Source organism: Oreochromis niloticus, linkage group LG1 (genome assembly GCF_001858045.2).
Source record: "Oreochromis niloticus isolate F11D_XX linkage group LG1, O_niloticus_UMD_NMBU, whole genome shotgun sequence".
In the NCBI taxonomy this organism is placed as follows: Eukaryota; Metazoa; Chordata; class Actinopteri; order Cichliformes; family Cichlidae; genus Oreochromis; species Oreochromis niloticus.
Genome location: NC_031965.2, coordinates 36,716,175 through 36,728,187, shown reverse-complemented (window position 1 = coordinate 36,728,187; position 12,013 = coordinate 36,716,175). Strand labels below are relative to the sequence as shown.

Here is a 12,013-nt window from a genome sequence, read left to right as displayed (position 1 = left end):
CAAAATACAGAGCTTTTATATTTATATGGTGTATGTAAATAGAGCAGGGAAGAAACACTGCAAAGCAAGGTGAAAATAACTGTGGAAAGAGAACACTTTGTGGATGTTTCAGGGTTTGTGCTAAATGGGTGAAGAACAAAATAATAACAGGGCCCCAAGCAGCCTGAGGTTCTACGATTCTTCCCCTAAAATTTTAAGCAGCAAGATAAAAATAATTCATCATGCACCACCATGGAGCGGGTAAATGTATCTCAAACATGTAGTCTCTTTGAGCTTTAAAAAAGACAGGCAATGAAACCGTCTCAAATACAGTGCCACAGAGGGTGGCAGAAAACACATATGAAACCAACATCTGAAGGGCGGGGTGTTTGTACATAAGTTCTTAATTCTTCTCTTTACATATTCTACATGTAGAGGAAAAAAACACACATTTTGCTTTATCTTATTTTCTGTTACGTGTCTGCTTTTAAACATAGATAGTTTAAAAGTTTCCAAGAGTAAGTAATCTCTCTGAGATAAAAACACAGTTTTTAAAAAAACAAACAAACTGTAAAGCAGATATCCTTAGACAGCTCTATCGGTGAGCAAAGAAGCCCCACCCACTTCCAGTACCAGCCTCCTCTTTTCTAGCTGCAGCCTATCAGAAGAAAGGGGAGGGGCAAGGTGAATAAACAATTTTCCTCAGAAGGAAGATGAACTGAAGGGCTGAGAAGGCCCAGTGTAGGATAAATAAGGATTGCCTTTGAAGGATGAATCATGTAGCAGTGCTCAAGAATATGGAGTTGGAAATGATCAGTTGTTAAAGGAATATTCAACAATGAAAAATACAAACTCTTAAACAGTCCAGTTATCAAACCTTTTTGGTTGTCAATGACAAAGTTGCCCTCCTCATTTCCTGTAGTGATCTTATACGTGATCCCATCACCATCGGGGTCCTTTGCCAGCACCGTAGCAACCAATGTGTTGGGGCCTGCGTCCTCTGAGACAAATGTCCGATATCTGATAAAACACACAAAAACAAGAGCACAATAAGCACCTCAGCTACACACATGGTGAAAATGAGACACATTCAACAGCTGCATTGTCAATTTTCAAGTCTATTTCATCTAATCCATACAGGACCAGCAGTTCAATCCGCCACGTAGAACAAAACAGCTCATAAGGAAGCTTGTAAAAAAATATTGACTCATATGAATTGTAACTGTGTCACACACAGTCTGTGTTATCAACAAAATGCACCACTCTCTCTACATATCATAGATCTTTTATTGTATTTATAATTTAGTTATAAAAATGATGAGCCCAACTGTTGAGGAAACACTAAAAATTGCAGGTTTGTTACATTGTTGTTTAAAGAATGGAGACAAAATTAGAGCAAAAATTGGAAGAATATGAAGTTAAGGAAAAAGAGCATTTTCCATTTTTTTCCCGGTTAAGCATTCGAACATTGTGTCTATATTCGACTGTATAATAAGCAAAAATGGCTCATTCCTCCTGCCTGGCATTACATCATCACAGGTTGCCTACTGTTACCAAAGAGAGCTTCATCACATGTTTACAGCTACATCCATTAAGGGCCTGACTGTGTAAGTGGTTCTCAGTTTTAAGTCAGCAGTAATAACAGTGGAACATATCTGGAGCCACTCTCAAACACAGTGAATCAACAACATGTAACGGAGGTGTGTTAAAGGCCACTTGTTTAATGAGAGAAATCTATTTTCTGAATGCAGCATTGCACATTTCATGTCATATCAGATAGTTAATTGCCTCCTCCTTGAGCCCCAGGTGTTAATCAGTCCCTGAGCAGATGCAAATATGTAAGCCAGCAGATTCCTGAGCAGCAGCATACAGGGGAGGAGAAATAACTCAGAAATTCACTTTTAGATGCAACTCGCATAAAAAAAAGAATCATATAGCAACTTACATATTGAAAGTAATCTTATGATTATTCCTACAATAAAACAAGACTGAGCAGGCACGAGGAGCTGTCAGTACAATACTCACAAATTCTTTTTTGTGGTGGCTCGTGGTCGTCAACACTCCAGAGGACACTCGTGACTGAACACTAATCACATTTCAAAGGTCTGCATGTCTGTCGCTCAAGGGAAATGGCAAAGAAGAGATCCTTGCAGAGGTGAAGGATAAATATCACCTTAGACAGAAATGCTTTCACAGTTCTGCTTAAAGCTTTTAAACATTTAAGGGTGCATCCCTCGTAAGTGTGCATATCTAACCATGAGGTGAAAGACACAGGCCTCATGTAACATATCAATTAATATCATACAGGAAAAAACTCAAAAAAAGGTCTCTCTTTAGCTGTGACACTTCAGAATCTGGCCTAGACAGATCCCATTTGCATGATTAATCTCTGAGATGTCGAAAACGCTCCTAGAGTCCATCTGTACTGCACATCTGTATAAGCTCCCACAGTCTGACCTGCATGTTAGGGCCAACACCTAAGCTATGAAGTCCAAGGAACTCTATTTACACATCTGTGACAAACTGAGGCAAGACACAGATCAGTGCAATGGTATGAGACCATCTCTATACATCTCTATAGCTCAGAGTGTTCTCAAGAACACTGTGGTCTCAATAATCGTGAAATGGAAAAACCACCAGGACTATACAGAGATGGCCATCTGGCCAAACTCTGAAAATTAGGTCCTTGTTCAGAGGTGACCAGGGACCCAACAGTCACTCTAACAGAGCTTCATAAGTCCTCTACAGAGATGAGAGACCCTGCTGGAAGGATAACCGTCTCAGCAGCACTCCATCACTCAGGCCTTTGTGGTGAAGCAGCTAGACGGAAGCCACTCTGAGTTAAAGCCACATGACAGACTGTGTGGAGTTTCCTAATGAATTTAAAGGACTCTGAACACAATAGAAGTGATTCTCTGGTCTGATGAATCAAAAACTTCTTGGGGTTGGTGTTTGGCTGATAATGTCTTTACTGTGAAATGTGGTATGACACCTTAGCGGTGCTTCTCTTGGACACAGTCACTGAGAAGGCAAAAAATCTGCTTTATAGTGCTCCAGACTGCCCTCATCCCCACAAAGCAGCAATCCTGCTAAGGAAACACTGATGCAAGTCAAAGCATTTGAATCAGCCAAGTTTAAAGCATATATTTGTGTGTGCATGTATAAGTTATTAATTTGGCTTGATGTATATTTGCTATCAGGCTTCACATACCAAGCTCAGTGCAGCTTTTTGCTATGAAATTCTGCTTCAGTTTTATCTTTGTATCTTTGTGTAACACTTTGAACTTCAGCTTTGAACTCTTCTATGGCCTTGCTCATACATCTCTGAACCACTCGATGTGCTTGAAAGCAAAACTTTTCTTGAAAGGCTGACCCTTCTACCTTGTTAAGATGAAACTGACCCTCTACATTCTTTAAACATATTTCAGCTGCCTTTATGTAAATAGCTGATCTACATAATGCACACCACCCTCTCTGGATGGTTAGTGCTACATAAAGAACTGCCTTGGCATCAAGACTAGAAACATCTGAATAAATAAAACTGCACATTTTTAATGGAAGACCTCATGATTACTATAAAAATTAAAACTGGTGGTTAAATGAAGATGATGAGTCTGAAGCAAATTCTCAAAGATGATTTACATTTTTCACACTGTAAGTCTACAGGCTTGGCAGCTTGCTGAACTCAGATTAAAACAATACAATAAAATAATGGGAGAAATATTCACTTTTCATTTAACTGACTATAAATAATAGTGATAATTAAAAAAATCATAATCTCAGCCTTTGGTGTTTTCTTTAATCCGTCTGAAAATTGCAGCCTGTAATGTGTTAAAAATCTGACAAAGTACTTGGTCGTTTAGTTTTACTGGTGTTCTGGCATGCAGACAGTTTTGTTTTAGTTGTTTAAGTATTTTCAGATATTAATTTGTGCGACTTCTGTCACAACCAAAATACCAACGTGGTATTTGGAAAATCCAGATGGTGTGATTTTCATACAGACACTTCTCTTTCTAGGAAAGGAAAGATGAGATGCAGTATTTGCACACAGATTCATCCGTGTTCATCCTGTTTGTCTACAACTTGCAAATACAGAGCACAGCAGCATTTCCAAGTTGTGTCTTAGAAGAGTAACGTTTAAACTGGATCTCCATTCATTCAACGGTTGTGTCAGCTGCAGTATCAGCTGTCTACAGGTCTTCAGAGAATCTATGAAAGAAGATGAGTGTTCCTGGCAAATTATTTCCTATTCAGCTAAACAGAAATATTCAAAAACAATATGGGCGTAGGCATGTGTGTGTTAGCCTGTAAGGTGACTGGGTTATATGCCAGTCATATAAAAATACAACCATATTTTCATTTTCTAGAACTTTAAGATTACTAAAAAGCCACTCCGGCTTTACAAGATGCCATCTGTCCCACTTTTACGCAGCTGCTGCACACCTCAGGGAATTAGTCAAGGGTCTGTTTTAGCTCCAGTGTAGCATAGACTGTCTGGGCTGCAGATTCAGCTAGTAACAGGTGGCTGTGCAGCAGAAAGGTTAAATAGCATTATGATTTAGTACAGTTTTATTGTTGCATTCGATTAATGTCGTCCAACCACTTGCAGGCGCTAATTGTGCGGTGGCTCTGACAAAACAGTGGAGCTGCGTATGTGAAAAAAGAGAGGTGAGAGGAGGGAGATGGGCACTGTGACATGCATCAAATCATATTTACTCTTGGTCATATGTAGCAATAGATGTTTCAACTTACCTTAATTAGTGGACATTAGTGGAAAACAAGTAAAACAGTATAAAGTCACAATTTAAGTCTGACGCCATTTAAACTGATTTTTTACAAGTTGCCCAAAATGAGCAAAATGAGAGCTTAATCAAATGTGTTAGCTTGCATTAGCTAACTTACTGTAACAGCTATAGCTTGTCTCTTAAAAAAAAGTCCATACACCTGGCCAACTTAAAGTCAGTGAGTGAACTGGTGGACCCTTGTTTTAGGAAAGTATGAAATAATAGCATCCCAGACTACCTGCAGCACAAAAAAATGACATTATGTCACATTGTGAAGTCCTTTCATATATTATTTACTCACTCGGGATATTTGACATACACTTTTCCCCACAGGGCACCATCTCTGCCAGAAAGGAGGAGACTAAGGAGAAGTCCTTATCACCACAGACTGCTAACCAACAGCCACTGCCTCATCTGTGTGTGCACTTAAAGGCAAGACTCAAAGATCTGCTATTTCTGCTGTCATTCATCAATGACTCATTGCCTGCCCACATGAGTGTGCACATTCAAAATGCAGGTCTAGTAACTGTGACAGCCTGATTTAAAAATATATCCGCCTGTCACTCTCGTGGTGGACTATTTATTTTTCACTGAAAACAAGGTACTTTTATTTGGAGATGAACACTGATCATATTCTGTCAGTGCAGTCTTTCTGCCTCAACAACTGTTGGACTAGTTCTGCCTGGGGAGATGTCTGATGTGCCACTCATTTGCTCGTTTGTAAAGTGTTGTTGCAGCTTCTGAGTAATTTCAGCTCATACTCTACAAGCCGTGCACTTCCCTACAGATCAATACCCAAGTCAGGTAAGGGGAGATGCTGTGCTTTGTTTCTTTATTATGCAGTCTAAGAGCACATAGGCCACATTGATCAACTGGCTTCCACTTGTGGTCTAAGGAAGCTATTTGAAAGATCATTAGATAATTGCTTGTATTTATCTCACCTGAAAGCCGGAAAGAACTGAGGCCTACTTGTGCAATTCTGTCTGCAATTTGATGGCAAAATTACAGCTGATGTCTGTGCAGCTGAATTTATGCACGACTCCTTCACAGGGTCTAGTAAACCTCTTTTGTCCTGACTCCCTACATGAACTCTATTTCTGCATTTCAGATGCAGACAGAATAACCATTATGGATTCAAACGTAGGCAGCTTACAATCAGGTTTATGATTACAACAAGGCCGAAATGGTTACAATAGCTGTTGTCGTGTGTGTATTTGACAGCACAGCACATCAACTTTTTGAAACTTCAACCATCTATGGCTACGTTTCCCTAGAGCCCAATCTTCCAATTGCAATCAGTTTAAAAGCACTAACAAAACAAGAATACTCTATAAATACATCTAAATTAGAATAAAGTAGACCAAATGATTTTGGAGGAATTAAATAATCATTTGGATTAGAAAAAAAACAATGTAAGCAACTGACCACAATTAGGTTTTGGCTGCACTCATCCTGTGCAAATCTTCTATTCGGCAACATTTCTTTTCATGCTAAGAAGTTAGTATTAGTATACACAAACAGGAGTACATTTCTTGCCTTAAAAAATAAGAAGCACTGAACTACTCCTTTGTGGAGAGTGTTTAAAGGGAAGCCAAAGGATTTTATTGTTTGTAGTGCAAAACTGAATATGTTTATAGGGTTCAACCTTTATTGAGAAGAGATTGACTTTTAAACTTTGTCAATTATCATCTTGTAAATGGAACTTGAGAAAGTAATCTCATGAGTAGGTTTATGCAGTAGTTATTTCTTAGCTTTTGATGATTATTTACCATATATTGAATACTTGTACAGAGGTTTTTGATGAGAGAGTGATCATCACTAAAAAATGCATATCCCTTTCCTCCTGTACAGGATTAAAGAATGACCTATATGTACATTGCTAGCCATTAAAGTTAATATATTGAGCTAAGAATGATGTAAAGTTCATAAACACACATAGAAGTAATATTCCACTGTCATGGCAATTTCAGAGTTTTCTTTTCAGGACAAATTTTAAGCTAATCTTTGGTGACACTTAAATCAGCCTAACCCTAAACACTTTCAAGCAGATGCTCGTAGGCGTCCACTGCATGAAGAACTGCCCCTGTGAGTGTTGTAAAAAGTATAGGGCAGAGAAAGGATCACCGCGAGGGAACACAAAGCGAAGCAGTTATACTACAATAAGATGCATTTTGCAATCATGCTGGGGCTCTACCACAACTCTAATTTGGCCCAATCGATGTTTCAATTAAATGAAAAAGGCCTCACACACACACCGACACACTAATTACTTTTTAAACTTTTTGTTTTACATTTTGGTTTGTTTTTATTGTGTTGATCTGGGGAGAATAGTAGGCGTCCCTTAGGCTGATGCCTGATGTCAGTTGTGTAAATTAATTACAGAATTTAATTATGAAGTTTTATTTTAGTTTATCCAGATAAATCGCAGATGAAGAAAGGAGGGGGAACATGGGGATAATGGAGAGTTTGTGTGTGTGTGTGTGTGTGTGTGCGCGCGCTGATCCCTCCAACTGCTGCTTACTGTGTGTTTATTTAGCCCACTGTATAAATTCCCATTCATCTGTACGTATAATTATATTAATAACCACTCTGTCATACTTCTGTATAGCAATGCAAAGATGAGCAGAGCTGATACCTGAGTTCTGACAGCAACAAAAAAAGCTGATTTCCAGTCAGAACCTCAGACGAAAGCAGTGTTGAAAGCAGGGCTGATGGTCGGTTGCAATTCTACTGGGTTTGTAATAACATGATGTAAGCTGGGTCTCCAACTGCTGATACAAAGACTCTGTTTTTTAATAAATATAAAAGTGGTGGATTAGAAATGGGAATATGTTCTATTAATATTCCTCACATTTGTTGTGTTGTGGTCCAGTGTTTGAAAGCACACTTAGTTCCATTCTTACTACATTTTAGAGTTAGGGGAAAAAACAGTGATGAAAGGCAACTGTGAAAATGTAATGTATAGGCATAATTACAGGGGGACTTTTACTTTTAAAAAAGATAGCTGATATCAAAGCCTACTTACACTGGTGACTGACAATGATCTGAAACCTGTTTAAGTGATTTCCTGGTATCCCACATGCTTTAGGGGCATATTCAGATCTCAGCTTGATAAGCTGATTTTGAATCTGAAAGTAGAAATGTGTATACTCGGTGCCCATTCAGTTAGATATATCTTGCTAGTAATGGGATAGAAACTACATTTGCTTTATGAACTGCCTTAATTATTCATGGCATCAGTGAGGTATTGAAAACATTCATCAGAGATTTTGGTAGTGTCACATAGTTGCTGTAGAATTGCTGGCTACACACCCACCATGTAAATCTCCCGTTCCAACACATCCTAAAAGGTGCTCTATTGGATTGAGATCTGTTGACTGTGGAGGCCATTTGAACACAATGAGATGTGAGACATGGTATGTCTCCCCGCTGGAAGGAGACATTTACATTTTGTTCATAAAGGGGATGTGGACATGGCTGGCAACTTTTTTGACTTTTCTTGCCATGATGCCAGGTCTCTCTTAGAAATGAGATTTTTAATCTCAATAAGATTTTTATCTGGGTAAATAAAGGAATAAAACATTACCCAAAAGAGCCCAAAAGTGTCACCACTGGGTAATGGATCCATGATTTCATCTTGTTTACATTAAATTCTGACCCTACCATCCAAATCAAGACTCAGTAGTTCATCATTATTCTCTGACCTTTGGCATCAACAGGGAATTTTCACCCAAGGAACTGCCGCTCACCGGATGTTTTCTATTTTCCATTCTCTCTAAACCCAAGAGATGACTGTGTGGGAAAATCCCAGCAGATCAGCAGTTTCTGAAATAATCAGACTAGCCTGTTTTTGGCACCACTTAAATCACCTTTCTTCTCCATTCTGATGCTCAGTTTGAACTTGCTTAATAAAGTGGTTGATGAGTGTATATTTGTTCTATTGCAAATGTTCCCTTTCTGAGTGCTTTCCTCAATATGTTTTATTCAATTCAATTCAATTTTATTTATATAGCGCCAAATCACAATGACAGTTGCCTCAAGGTGCTTTATATTGTAAGGTAGACCCAATAATACATACAGAGAAAAAACCAACAATCATATGACCCCCTATGAGCAAGCACTTTGGAGACAGTGGGAAGGAAAAACTCCCTTTTAACAGGAAGAAACCTTCGGCAGAACCAGGCTCAGAGAGGGGCGGGGCCATCTGCTGCGACCGGCTGGGGTGAAAGAAGGAAGACAGGATTTTCGCCAAAGTGATGACACCGGTGATGACACCGTTTTTTATGTATTTTTTAAGACAATCTGCAGGAGGTTTAGGTTGAGGCATTTGGAAAACTGCAGTTATTGTGTAGAATTAGTGTATTTTATTGTCCTTTCATTATTTTGAAATGAGCATGACTAAGAAACAAAAAGATGAAAGAAAGAATAAAGAATAACATTACTATATATAGGATTTAATCATGCATTGCTGTTATTTTAAATACAGAATTCCCACTGGATGCTTAAACAGCAAAAACAATGTGTCTTCATGTTGACCTTCATGGTAACACTTTATTTCATACAACCTACAGTGAATGTCTGGTTTAAATTCAACATGACCTCAACTCCACAGAAGCACTATTCTTGCTCTGTGGAGACTCTATCATCATTTCTACTAATTCAATAGGGGAAATCAAAAGGCAGAATGAGAAATAAGTTTGTATAAGAGAAATCTAATTTGGAGAGAGAAGTCTCCCAGAACAATAACAGGTGACGCCTGAGCAGAAGTTATAAAGAGATGGCACCAGAGAGACATCAATATATCATAACAAGAAAAAAAAACCCAGCAAGTGCATTTTAAAAAGGAGATAAATTAGCAGTATATCAGTTACTTCAGTCATTACAGCAACTTTATATTAAGGGGAAATTACAACACACTTTTTTCTGCTCTCTGTGTCATTGACTTTTTTTTTTTTAGATGTTTATCTCATCATTCAATAAAATTAACACGGTGAAAAAAAAACTTTGCATATATCGCACACCCTTTCTGTTCACTCTCAGTTCTGTCTAATTATATCTTTAGCAAATATAAAATGGTAGCAGCTTGCTCGCTTTTCATTCTTTGCTGAATGACTGTCTACTGTGTATGTGCATTGACTCATCACTTGGAACTTATGTGGAGGAGTTTTTAATCATGAGGGAAGTCTATGGGGAGTCTCTTTAGCACTTGGGACTCTATTAAGCAAATGTGCGTGTGAAAATTGTGAGGACCGTCCACATGATCTCCTATAGCCACAAATTACTCTTTTTTTGTTCAGCCACTGGTGGTGTGTAATACATTCCATACATTCCCTAACCAATATGAAGTAAACAGTTCAATGCTGCAGAGTGTAATATGGTCCAAAAAGCAAAGGGTGCAGGGATAGGTTCAATGCAGACGAAGCAAGAGATACAGTACCAGCACACAAGACAATAAAATACAGACACCATGTGCTACAATTATGTCCTTGTGTTACGGCTCATTACCTGGCAGCCAACAGGTACCAGTATTGGCTTCCGTTTGGAGCAAGCTGTCACTACAGTGCACTCAATTTTTAAACTTTTATTTTCGCAGGAAGTCCTCATGATGTAAACTCTCCTTTGCAAAAGGTAAAGCAGTGCCATATAAACATCTGCCAATCTACAAGTGTATCGGTAAGTAGCGAAATCAAGAAGGCTGAACAATGAGATACAAGCTAAAACTCAAACCATTTTTTGAATTAACACCTTAGACATGGTAGCTGATTTATTGCTTGAACTAATCTCAAGTAATTCAACTAAGTCAGCTAGAAAAATATTTCTTTTTACAAGCGGCAACTTCTGGTGCCAAAAAGTGTTTCTCTATTGGCCAATTCAGGTTGGCTCCAAAGATCAGCAACACTAGATGATCCTTACAGGAGAATGAAAACATTCACCCGAGCTAATTCGAGTTACTGAAGCAGAGTCAGTTACACCACAGCGGCAGTGTCTTTCAGAGCATTTTTAATGACATTTTGTGACAAATTATATGATTTATTTAGCATTTAATTACACTGCCAGCCTTTCCGCAAAGCCTCTGCTTTTCTTGAGTAAAATACTACACTGTAAAATATAACTTGTTGTTTCAACTTAAAAATATGAGGTAAAGGGCTGCCTTAAAATTTTAAGTTAAGTCAAGAAATAGAGTTTGTTCTTATAACACAACCAATTGTTATCTTAATGAAAAATCACATGTTGTCTAAACTTTCATCTTAGTTTAGTTGACTGAGATTTGTTAGTCAGTTCAACTCCTTTAATTGTCATTTTTACTTGGGAAAACCCTTTCAGCTAAATTAAAATAATCTATTGTTTAAACTCTTGTCCTAGTTCAGTTGACTTGGGTTTTTTAGTTAATTCAAATACTTTAGTAGTTCTTTTAACTTAGGAATCTATTTTAGCTTAACTAACATAATCTGTTAGCTAAGTTGATTTAAGTTTATTAATTAACTGAGCTCCTTAAGGTAGCTGAGTGAACTTGTAAATCAGTTTCATTTTAATTATCAGAGTTGATTGACTGGATGTAAAGAAAAATGTGTATTAAACATCTTAAGTTTTGTTTTGTTTTTTTAGCTTTCTAACATCCATTTCAGCAAAACTACCTGTTAGGTTCATCTTAGAGCTCAGGTTTAAATACCTACATTCCTTTAAATTAATTTTCTGTTGTTTACAGAAAAAAAAAATAAACCCCCACAGATTCCATTAAAGTCTATCTGATCATTTCATACAGAAAGTTTGTTTTAAGAACATGACAAGACAATTACTCATGAGCACCCAACATTCACCATTTATTGTGCCATCTTAGTCATCTGAGAAACAGAAAAATCAGTGACGTAGCTCATCAGGCTCACAATCCATCAAAACTCAAAGGCTGCTCCCTGTGAAACAATAAATTTGAACTTGGTCTTGAGCCCAGTTTGGGTGAAGATTAAATTCTGACCAATACTCTAGGAGCAGTAGTGATTCTTGTGAAGTAACAACATAAAGTCTGCATTAATGTAATGTATCAACGGGACACTTGCTATTTTAGAAAAGTTATTCTTTACATTTACAAAATTTTTAAACTTCATTGTGCTCAGTCACACCTGTTAGCATAAAACTTGAAATATTAAAATAGTACAAAACCTTTGATAAGTGACAGTAAAGATCAGTTTATAACAAGTAAGACATCAAACTCTTGTATTTGTCTTCGTTTACAATTGCAACAAATTCCACAG

At 37.7% G+C, this 12,013-nt stretch overlaps 1 protein-coding gene across 1 annotated transcript in view; it reads right to left on the bottom strand.

Moving 5' to 3' along the window:
* LOC102078972 (neural-cadherin) overlaps positions 1-12,013 on the bottom strand; it is a 317,842-nt gene that overhangs the window by 199,609 nt on the left and 106,220 nt on the right. Inside the window, exon 7 of the mRNA XM_019361161.2 lies at positions 857-999. Within this exon, the coding sequence (XP_019216706.1) occupies positions 857-999 (143 nt within the window). The remainder of the gene's footprint in view (positions 1-856; positions 1,000-12,013) is intronic.